The sequence below is a fragment of the Pyrus communis genome, chromosome 1, assembly GCF_963583255.1.
Source record: "Pyrus communis chromosome 1, drPyrComm1.1, whole genome shotgun sequence".
Lineage (NCBI taxonomy): Eukaryota > Viridiplantae > Streptophyta > Magnoliopsida > Rosales > Rosaceae > Pyrus > Pyrus communis.
This window is the reverse complement of record NC_084803.1, coordinates 12,277,642-12,289,070: the sequence shown is the minus strand read 5'-3', so window position 1 is coordinate 12,289,070 and position 11,429 is coordinate 12,277,642. Positions and strand designations below refer to the sequence as shown.

The window sequence follows — 11,429 nt, the reverse complement described above, 5'->3', positions numbered from 1 at the left end:
TGTATCATTTTCACTTGCCTTACTTGCTCCCCTTTGCAGAAGTGGTCCCTTATCTGGAAGTGTATCAACCGTTGAAGATGACTACTCGAGAGCAACGCTAGGTAAGCAACCAGGGAATAGATTCCAGGCAGTCGGTTCCAGATCGGAAGACTGACTCCAAGTGCCGGCTGATTGCTTCTTTCACTTTGCCATGCGAGTAAGAACAAGGACAAAGGAAAAGACAAGGAAAAAGCATGATATGAGATACCTTTGCTTTCGACCTTGATGATATGAGATACCTTTGCTTTTGAAGAAGCGGCGAATGGATCAGCACATGTATTTGTTGTGCTTGTCTCCACATACTTCAATCTACCGTTTCCTCCTGGGTCATCTGTACTCCAGGCATCTGGTATCTTCTTTGGGGAAGAAGAAAAAATTGAGTATTTCGAAAGGCTTTGCTGGGAGTGCGCCCTCAGAGGTGAGGAAGAGTTGGGCATTTTTTTTTTTCAGGTCTGCCTTGCCATAAAAGATGAAGGTCGACATATATAGGGATTTCCCAATAGCAAGTGGTGGTTATGTTCTTTTACCCTTGTCGACAAACGTCTCTTCGATTTTTTAACAAGCGTTTCTTCGATTTCTGAGCGAGCGCCTCTTCGAAAAAGTAGTCACGGGTGCGGCTCTGTCACCACGCTTGTTGGCAAAGGCGCGTAGTTGGGATGATAACCTTCACGTGTTTTCAACTTTGTCAGAGATCTTTTGACAAAGTTGAACGCGTTATCTGAAAAGCCGCGAAAGCGTCGCCGAACTTCACGCAGGAAAATCCGATTTTTTGAATCGGTGGTCGTGTCGCCTTGGCTTTTTATAGAGGTATCGATTACCTCCAACATGCACACTTTGAAGATCGCCCGTTTGTGAAAATCGTCTTCGGCCCTTTCTGATTTTACTCCATCCACCTTTCTCTTTTAACCTTTTGACAATGGCTAACCCGTCTAACATTTGCTTAGATTTGAGTCTCAGCAGTGATCCGAGTGCGCCGCGTCAGGTAAATGTATGGTGCCCTTCTTTCTTATCTTCTAATGGCCCTTTGACAGGTGAAGATTCTGTGATGAAGGACGCAACAACAGCTACGATAGTAGCTAGGAACTTCCTCACTCCAAAAGATAGTAGGCTGCTTTCAGAACGGTCCGATGAGTTGGCCGTTCAAGAGTCCCTAACTCTCAGTGTTCAGTGCGCAGGCTCTGTGTCCAACATGGGCCAACGCCTACTTGCTCGATCCCGCCAAGTGGAATCATTGATGGCGGAGGTGGAAACTCTTAAGCAAGAGATCAAACAGCTTAAGCACGAGAATAGAAGTTTGCATGTGCTTGCAAATAACTATTCGACGGGCATGAAGAGGAAGCTTGATGAGCTGCAAGAATCCAGTGGTCGAATTCAAAGTGACCGTCAAAGACTTGCTGCTTTCTTCCAGAGGCACCTTTTTCCTGGCTCATCTAGCGTTCCACCAAGTATTGAGGCCTCTTCTTTGATGCCTCCCGCTTCTGTAGTTTTCCCAAGTAGTGGGGCTTCACGTGAACAACCTTTATGAAAGCTCCATCTCTTTTTTTTTTTTTTTTTTTTTTTTTTTTTTTTTTTTTTTTTTTGTTTTGTTTTGTACGCACTTGTAATTTCTCGGAGATCAATGAACATGCTTTATTTTATTTAGTGTATTGTGCTAAATACAGATAAAACATATACATCACCAAGATGTGTTATTTCCCTTTTTTTATTTTTTTTTTTATTTTTTTATTTTTTTATTTTATTTTGATGATGTGACTGTACTTGAAGTTTTGAAGTTTCAAGTTGCCTACGTACCCTTGGTTGAGGAGGGATCAAGTCATGACGTAGTTCAAATGAGTGATGGTTTTTTTTTTCTCTTTTTTTTTTTTTTTTTTTTTGATGATTTTGCCGTACACAGTTTATGCTCTTGCGGGCCAGGAGCTTGGTGCGTTTGCTTTAGGGGTAGTAGCGTTTCAAAAATCTGCCGTTGATGGGGCTGATCTTCAACCCGTCTTCTGCCATGATTAAGTAAGCGCCATTGGTGTAGATCTCTTGTATTACGTAGGGTCCATCCCACTTTGATGTGAACTTGCTTTTTGTCTTATGAGTTGTAATGATAGGCATACGCGATGCTAGCACGAGATCTCCGGCTTGGAAAGACCTTGGGCGGACTTTCTTGTTGAATGCCTTGGATAACCGTGCTTGGTAGCATTCCAAGTGTTGTTGAGCTTCGAGCATTTTCTCATCCAGTGCTTCCAACTCCTGAAGGCGCAACTTTGCATTTTCTTCATCAGTCAAGCCTTCTTGTATAGCCATCCTTAGTGAGGGAATTTGACTTTCGAGCGGTAGAACAGCTTCTACGCCATATACGAGAGAATAAGGTGTAGCTTGGGTAAGAGTCCTATGTGTAGTCCTATATGCCCAAAGTGCTTCACTTATTCTTTCATGCCAATCTCTCTTTGTTCGGCCGATTACCTTTTTCAGGAGGTTGCACATCGTCTTGTTGAATGCTTCCGCGAGGCCGTTGGCCGGAGCATGATACATGGAAGACTTGTGCTGCTTGAACTTGTATTTGTCGCAAAGCTCGTCCACGAGTCGGTTGGAGAACTGCTTTTCGTTGTCAGTGATAATGTAGCGAGGCACCCCATATCGGTGGATGATATGCTCCTTGATGAAACGAACAACAGTTTCCTTTTTTACTTCCCTTAAAGGGATGGCTTCAGCCCACTTGGAGAAGTAATCTGTTACAGTTAGGATGTAAGCTTCCCCTGCAGATGACTTTGGCGTAATTGGTCCTACAACGTCCAATCCCCATGCGTCGAACGGCCATGAAGCAACTGTAGGGTGTAATGGTTCAGGCGGTTGATGTATGAAGTTGGCGTGGAATTGGCAGGCTTGGCACCTTTTGGCGTGTTCCAGGCAATCCTTCACCATGCTCGGCCAGTAGTAACCCATTCTTTTAAGCTGGAAATGTAGCTTTGGTCCAGACTGATGTGCCCCACACACACCTGAATGTGTTTCTTCCATGGCTAGATTAACTTCTTCCTCACCTAGGCATCTCAGGAGCACTCCTTCAAAAGAGCGTCGATAGAGTGTTCCTTTGTAGTAAAGGAAGCGAGGTGCTCGTCGACGTATTTCGGAACGGTGTCTGAGATCATCTAGAAGCTTTCCGTGCTCTAAGTAGTCGATCAGCGGCTGTCTCCACTCTTCAGCATCGACTGGAAGTACTGAGATGACATTTGTATCATCTAGTGACATTTCATTAACGAGCGGAATCACCCATCTTTGGCAAACTGGCACGTCTGCAACTTCATCTTTTCCTAGTGTCATACTCGAGGCTAGATTGGCGAGAGCGTCTGCCATTTGATTTTCCTTTCTTGGCACATGTTCTAGTGTCACAGCTTCGAACTTTTGTAGCAGTTGGGTCGCTAGCCGGAAGTATGGGACGAGATCATCTTTCCTCACCTCATATTCAGTTAAGAGTTGATTGATTATGAGCTTGGAATCGCCATATACCTCAAGAGCTGTGATTTCCATGTTGATCGCCATTTGGAGCCCGATGATCAATGCTTGGTACTCAGCAACATTGTTGGAGCATAGCTCATTCAGTTGGAAGGAGTAAGGTAGTATTTGCCTTTGTGGCGACATGAATACTACTCCTGCCCCCCGCTCCGTTTGCTCGTGTGGATCCGTCGAAGAACATCGTCCATGTTGGGAAGATGTCGATGTAGAACACCTCCTCGTCAGGCAAGTAGTGTTTGGTGCTGTTCGCAGTTTCAGCTCGTGCAGGCAAGGAGCGTTTGGTGCCGTTTGCAGTTTCAGCTCGTGCAGGCAAGGAGCGTTTGGTGCCGTTTGCAGTTTCAGCTCGTGCAGGCAAGGAGCGTTTTGGTGCCGTTTGCAGTTTCAGCTCGTGCAGGCAAGGAGCGTTTTGGTGCCGTTTGCAGTTTCAGCTCGTGCAGGCAAGGAGCGTTTGGTGCCGTTTGCAGTTTCAGCTCGTGCAGGCAAGGAGCGTTTGATGCCGTTTGCAGTTTCAGCTCGTGCAGGCAAGGAGCGTTTTGGTGCCGTTTGCAGTTTCAGCTCGTGCAGGCAAGGAGCGTTTGTTGTCACCTTTTAGGCTCGTGCGAACGAGGAGCTTATGGTGTCGTTTGCAGTTTCAACTCGTGCAGACAAGGAGCTTTTGGTTATCGCCTTTTAGGCTCGTACGAACGAGGAGCTTTTGGTTGTTGTTGTTGATTTGTCAAGTGATCTGGGAGAGGCGTTCCTCGCAATCTTCATAGGAAGGAGCCTTGACCGAGTAATTGAAGAAGTCTTCTGGGAAGAGGTCGCACATTGTGATGGGGATGGACGATCTTTGTGTCGAAATTTCATTGTCTCCAACACTTTCACATTGTTCTGGAGGTTGACAAGAGCTGTTTTGCCCCATTTTCGACTGATAAACTTGTGGACAAGATGGTTGCTGCCTCTCCAATTTCTTCGAAGCGATCTTCGAAAGGCATTCCTCACAATCTTCATAGCAAGGAGCCTTGATCGAGAATTTGAATAAGTCTTCGAGGAAGAAAAGATCCCGCATAAACGATCTTTGTGTTGAAATTTTCTTATCTTCAACATTTTCACATTGCTTTGGAGGTTGGCGAAAGCTGCTTTCCCTCCTTTCTGATTGGTGCACTTGTGGAGAAGACATATGTTTCTCGTGCAGTTTCTTCGGAGTGACATGAGTCCATCCTTCAATTTCACTTGACTTGGAACATGCCCCCAACAGTCGAGGTGAAGACTTTGAGTCGAAAGAGCCAGAAATGACATCTTTCTTAGGGATTTCATCTTCAGTGCCGTTCTCTTGGGTTTGTTGGCATGAAGATTTGCCAGTGTGGACGATGATGCGCCTCTTTACCTTCAGTGGTCCTTTTGTGTCGACCTCTAGGATTGCTTGGCGCTTCATCCTTGAAGGAATCAAGCTTCGAACGTCGCCTTTTTCTGCTAACCCATCGAGCTTTTCTTCCTTTGGTGTTGTCTTCCTCTTTCCAAAAGGCTTCTCATTATCTTCAAATCTTTCCGAAGCTGATCGTCGTAGAGGAGAGATAGCTGTGTTGCTTTGTTTCTTAGGCTTTAACAACCTTTCAAAAACAGAGCTTTGGGATGTTGGCACGTTAAGCCTCTTGAAGACGGAAGTTCGGTCTTGCCCACCAATACGATCAAGTGCCGAAATTCTGGGTTTTGAATGATTCAGCCTATCGAAGACTGACACTCGAATAGGAGGTTTAGGCTCCTCTTGATTTTGTTCAATGCTCACGCTGATGTGTTGAGCGCTAGCGTTTTTCGCTTTGCTTGAAATCTTCACGAGTGCATTTGGTGTGAAGCCAAGTCCAGCTTTGTTGTTGTCAACTCCGTAATCATGCTCCTTCAACTTCTTTTGAGTCTCGGTGAGGTCACGATCTTTGTCGTTGACGGTGTTTGAAACCTTCTTTCCAAGATTTGAAGAAGAAGCAAAGTCATGCCTAGCCTTTGACATGAGTTCGTAGGCATTTGGGTCAAAGCCTTCTTCGGTCTTCTTAGTTGGAAGAGAGCTTGGTTTCACTTTGACACCATGCTGTGCCTCTAGACGGTTGATGAGTCCGGCGGTTTGCAAGTTTTTCTCCTCTACAGTCTTTATCAGCCTTGCAACTGTTTCCTTCATCTGAACCAGCTGTTTTTCAATGGAGGTAGTGCCGATAGTCACGACTTGTTCTTTGTTTGAAGCCATGGACTGTGCTTGAATATCTTGAACGGAGACAGAGATGAGAGGTAGAGATTATCCCACCGGGCGTGCCAAATTTGTGAACACGAAAGATTCCTTGAAACAAGAAACCAGAATAACGTGTACAAAATAATATTTTTGTGTTTATGATTTTGGGGTTACGATCTCTCTAATTTGGTCCTCTGATTCGATCTCCGTAAGATGTAGATTTGTGGATGAGTTGTTGATCCAAAGGGCCGTCGGGGCTTGATCTAAGGATGAACAGTTGATGAACGGATGAACACTTTCTTCAAGGGCCGTCGGGGCTTGATCTTGAATAATGGTTGTGTGGATTTCTTCAAGGGCTTTTGGGCTTGATCTTGAAGGAGGATGGATGAGCGGATCTTCAAGGGCTTTTGGACTTAGTCTTGAAGAACGATTGGATGTGTGGATTTGTTTGTGCTGTTGATCCAAGGGGCCGTTGGGGCTTGATCTTAGGATGAATGATGAACACTTTCTTCAAGGGCCGTCGGGGCTTGATCTTGAATAATGGTTGTGTGGATTTCTTCAAGGGCTTTTGGGCTTGATCTTGAAGGTTGATGGATGAGCGGATCTTCAAGGGCTTTTGGGCTTAATCTTGAAGAACGATTGGATGTGTGGATTTGTTGAGGTTGTTGATCCAAAGGGCCGTTGGGGGCTTATGCTTAGGATGAACGGATGAACACTTTCTTCAAGGGCCGTCGTGGCTTGATCTTGAAAGAGGATTTAACGAAGAACGAAGAGAGCTTTCTTGATCCTTCGGAATTTGCTTGAAAGCTTTAGAGTTTCAAAGCTTCAAGGATTTGGGGAATTCTCTTCTAATTTTGGAGTAGAGAAATGTATTTGTGAATTCCTTGATGATTGATACCTTGATGGAGAAGCCTATTTATAAGCTTTGAGAATGAATCACCACCACAAAATATTTTTTTCCTTTCCAAGCACCATTGCCTAATTTTCCCACTTAATGCAATATTGAAATTGAAGTGGTGTAACTTATGGCCTAATTTCCCACTTAATACCATTTTAAACTTGAAGTGGTCTAACTTATGGCCTAATTTCCCACTTAACACCATTTTAAACTTGAAATGTGTATGCTTTGTCATTGCCCAAAATGAGAAGAACTTGTTTTGATCCGTAATGGATTGAAGTGTGCTTGCCTTGTCATTGCCCAACATGAGAAGAAAAACTTGTTTTGATCCTCAATGGATTGAAATGTACTTGCCTTGTCATTGCCCAAAATGAGAAGAAAAACTTGTTTAATCCTTCAAGGGTATTTCTTCCTATTTTGTTGAGTCACACGCCATGTGTACAATTTGTACAACACGTGGCGTATGCCATGTATGCCTTGACACGTCAAAACTTTAATGCATTGGTGAACATTTGTTTTTACTGAAATTTCGATGTCTACACCCTTTATTAAATTTTCCAGTTTAATTTTGCCTCCCATTTCATTCGGTGCATAAAAAATTGCAAACAATCTTCTTTCGATCAAATCAAACAATTCATTTTCTTGCCTTCTTGGTTCTTCCAATCTCGAATCCAACTCTTAAAACCTTTTAATCTTCTCTTTTATATCAAAGATTACGACTTCTAAATTTCCATACCAAAGATTATACCTTCCAATCATAGTATGGAGATTGTAATCAAAACTTAATTATGTTCTCGTTTTCAATTTTTCGGTTTCGATTTAGCTTGATACCCAAGAAATGGCTTCAAATCCAGCGACCCTCCAAGGGTCACTTCATCCTTCTTGTCATTTTGAGAATATGTCTTTTCACATGTTATATCAAATTTTTTTTGTATTTGTACAATAATATTGGTTGCATAAAACATAATCTAATATCATATGTACGTAAAGAGTCAAGAGACTAAGACACTTGAGCTTAAAGGCGCATGTCACTTCATTCCTTGCCTCAAGTTTTTTAATTTATTCACACGTGTGTCTTGAATTTGTTTGATTTTTTAGTAAATTTAAAAATCAGCATTTGATACTCTTATTTTTTTGTTCATCTTTTCATTACTATATTAGAAAATAGTTATACTTAGCTTTAGTACTATATTATATGATTATGGAATGATAATCCAATTAGGCTATAAATATCGAATTTATGATATTTCTAAATTAATTTGTAAGATCTACTTATTAAACCCTTTTTATTTTTTGGTTGACCCTCTTATTAGAAATTCTGGTTACGCCCTATATAATACTGTCCAGTTTTCTTATCCTCCACCTTCAAACCAAGCTTTTCTTTCTATTAGCTTTGAGTTTACAACTTGTAATCCTCTGTTTTCCTCTGTTTCTTTTCGCTCTGTTTTTGCTCTATTTTCCTCTGCTAATGGCGCCTCCTAATCTTCCTGTTAATCCGATCAACGATGTTTCTCTGCCTGAAATCATAGAAGAATATTTCGACTTGTCGAATGGAAAGCTTAGTGTTAGAGGTGTTCCACTGCTTGATGAAGTTCCAAACAATGTCACTTTCAGTCCCTTTAATTCAATCTGCCAGCCTTGTGACGATGTTCCACTTCCCCTGCTCAACCGTGTTGGTGCCTTGTCACACAAGGGAGGGTTCCTGGGGTTCAAAGCGGATGTGCCTTCGGATAGGTTGAAGAATTCCTTGGGAAGATCCAGTGACAGGGATTTTCTCAGCATTTTTCGGTTCAAGACATGGTGGTCTACCATGTGGGTTGGAAACTCCGGTTCGAATTTGCAGAAGGAAACACAATGGGTGCTTTTTGACGTCCCTGAAATAAAATCCTATGTGATCATCATACCGATTATTGATGGATCTTTTAGGTCTGCTCTTCAACCCGGGAATGATGGACATGTCGTGATCTGTGCCGAGAGCGGGTCTACGCAAGTGAAAGCATCGAATTTCGATGCTATTGCATATGTTCATGCTTCTGACAATCCTTACAACTTGATGAAAGAGGCCTTTAGTGCTATTAGAGTTCATCTTAATACCTTCAGGCTGTTGGAAGAGAAAACAGTTCCGAATCTGGTTGACAAATTCGGTTGGTGCACTTGGGATGCCTTCTACTTAACGGTTGAACCTGCTGGAATTTGGCACGGTATAAATGAGTTCACTGAAGCCGGTGTGTCTCCTCGCTTTCTCATCGTTGATGATGGCTGGCAAAGCATCAGTTTTGATGAAAATGAAGACCTGAATGAGGATGCGAAAAATCTAGTCCTTTGTGGAAGTCAGATGCTTGCTAGGCTTCACAGGTTTGACGAGTGCAAGAAATTCAAGAACTACAAAGGTGGTTCCATGTTAAGTCCTAATGCGCCTTCGTTCGATCACAAAAGGCCAAAGATGTTGATAGCCAAAGCAATAGAAATTGAGCAAGCTGAGAAGACCCGCGACAAGGCCGTTCGGTCTGGGGTCACTGACCTATCTGTCTTCGAAACAAAAATTCAAAAGTTGCAGCAAGAGTTGAGTGAGTTACTTGGTGGACAAGAAACTGGTGCTAGTAATGGAAGCTGCCGGGGATGTACTTGCAGGGTTGGAAGCTATGGACTGAAGGCTTTCACAAGTGACTTGAGAAGCAAGTTTAAGGGTTTGGATGATATATATGTGTGGCATGCTCTTTGTGGGGCCTGGTGTGGTGTTAAGCCTGGTGCAACCCATCTCAATGCTAAGATCACTCCCTGCATTCTCCCTCCCGGACTTGACGGAACTATGAATGATCTCGCGGTGGATAAAGTGCTTGAAGGGGGAATGGGGCTTGTTCATCCCGATCATGCTTCTCTTTTATATGACTCGATGCATTCGTACCTGTCTGAAGTTGGCGTCACAGGAGTCAAAGTGGATGTTATTCATGTAAGTTTAGTACCCTGAAATTTTTGATAATATTGCTACTCTACATTTGCTCATTTTGATAGTAGTATGAATTGTGCAACGCGCGCGTGCTTAATTTTATTTACAATGAATTTTTGTAGATTCTTGAATATGTGTCTGAGGAACATGGAGGTCGCGTGGAGCTTGCGAAGGCTTATTACAAGGGGCTGAGTGATTCTCTTGCGAAGAACTTCAATGGGAGTGGACTTATTTCTAGCATGCAGCAATGCAACGACTTCTTCTTCCTCGGGACAAGGCAAATTTCCATGGGAAGAGCTGGTTAGGAAGTCTAAACAAATCGATCTATTCTTAATGAGATTGCGGACATATATCAACCCTGTCATACTGTATTCTTGTGTTGCAGGTGATGATTTTTGGTTCCAGGACCCGAGTGGAGATCCAATGGGAGTTTACTGGCTACAAGGTGTTCATATGATCCACTGCTCCTACAACAGTATGTGGATGGGGCAGATGATCGTGCCGGATTGGGATATGTTCCAATCAGACCATCTTTGTGCCAAATATCATGCCGGGTCTAGGGCTATCTGTGGAGGTCCGGTGTATTTAAGCGACTTTGTTGGTAGTCATGATTTCGATCTCATCAAGAAGCTTGTTCATCCAGATGGAACCGTTCCCAATTGCCTGCATTGTGCCCTTCCAACCAGAGACTGCCTCTTCAAAAATCCTTTGTTTGACGGCAAAACTGCTCTCAAAATTTGGAACTTCAACAAGGTATAAAATGCATAATTTCTCTAGATTTGTCGATAATGTATGAATATTATGTCAGTATGTTTTGTTGGCTACAATGCTATGACACAATATCAATGGCATATCAACAGACGGTTCTTTAGGTGTACTAATATATAATGTGCAACTCAATGTTAGTTAAGTGGGTTAATCTTTGCTTTCTAGTTTGTCTCGATTCAATCTTTAAAGCGCGCTCGCTTTTCTACTTATTCGCAGTTTGGTGGTGTGATTGGAGGATTCAACTGCCAAGGAGCAGGTTGGGACCCCAAGGAGCAAAGGATCAAAGGCTTTCCAGATTGCTACAAGCCAATCCTTTGTTCAGTGCATGTTTCTGATATTGAATGGGATCAAAACTTAGAACTAGCTCATATGGGAAAGGCTGAAGAGTACATTGTCCATCTCAACCAGGATGATGAACTCCGCGTTTTGACTCCAAAATCTGCTGCTATTCGAATCACTATCCAGCCGTCTTCCTTTGAGATTTTCACCATTGTGCCAGTCCAAACCCTCAGCCCGGGCAACAAATTCGCTCCGGTGGGACTTACAAACATGTTCAACAGTGGAGGAAGCATCCAGGAATTGGAGTACACAATTGAGGGGGAAGTTAGTGCAAAGGTGAAGGTCAAAGGTGGAAGCAGTTTCTTGGCCTACTCAAGTGGGTGTCCAAAGAAATGTTGTCTGAATGGTGGAGAGGTGGCTTTTGAGTGGTCTGATAAGGGCAAACTGAAGCTCAATCTTCCTTGGGTTGAAGAAGCTGCTGGCATTTCTGAGTTAGTTTTTATGTTTTGACCTACTTGGTTAAACTTTGCTTAAGTACGGCTTAAAAATTAGCACTACTATTAAATTTCAGTTTGCAATATTTCCTTCTTTTAACCCACTTTTGTGGGAATTTTGGGCACTCTGCATCTATATTTTCTTAACTAAATGTAAGTTTCTATAAATATATAATAAAATGCTAGCTTTTCTAATCCTCTGCACTTTGTATTTATCTCTTTTACATGTGTTTTCCTTTGAGCAGAAAACGTTGACTGTTTTAGGTTTTGCCACACTTCACAAAATTCCAAGGTCCACGGTGCCTTTGT

At 42.8% G+C, this 11,429-nt stretch overlaps 1 protein-coding gene across 1 annotated transcript; it reads left to right on the top strand.

Annotated features, from left to right (window-relative positions):
• Positions 1-8,100: 8,100 nt before the first annotated feature.
• LOC137731443 (stachyose synthase-like) lies at positions 8,101-11,136 on the top strand. Its single transcript, XM_068470552.1, has 4 exons — positions 8,101-9,582; positions 9,702-9,879; positions 9,965-10,332; positions 10,564-11,136. The coding sequence occupies exons 1-4, from the start codon at positions 8,101-8,103 to the stop codon at positions 11,134-11,136; spliced, it is 2,601 nt and encodes an 866-aa protein (XP_068326653.1).
• Positions 11,137-11,429: the final 293 nt, after the last annotated feature.

What these genes read in the sequence shown, in the direction of transcription:
- LOC137731443 (XM_068470552.1), top strand. Translation starts at nt 8,101, where the DNA reads ATGGCGCCTCCTAATCTTCCTGTTAATCCGATCAACGATGTTTCTCTG. An exon ending in AATTTCCATGGGAAGAGCTG is followed by an intron (nt 9,880 to 9,964) that starts GTTAGGAAGTCT and finishes CTTGTGTTGCAG; the next exon opens with GTGATGATTTTTGGTTCCAG. An exon ending in AAATTTGGAACTTCAACAAG is followed by an intron (nt 10,333 to 10,563) that starts GTATAAAATGCA and finishes ACTTATTCGCAG; the next exon opens with TTTGGTGGTGTGATTGGAGG.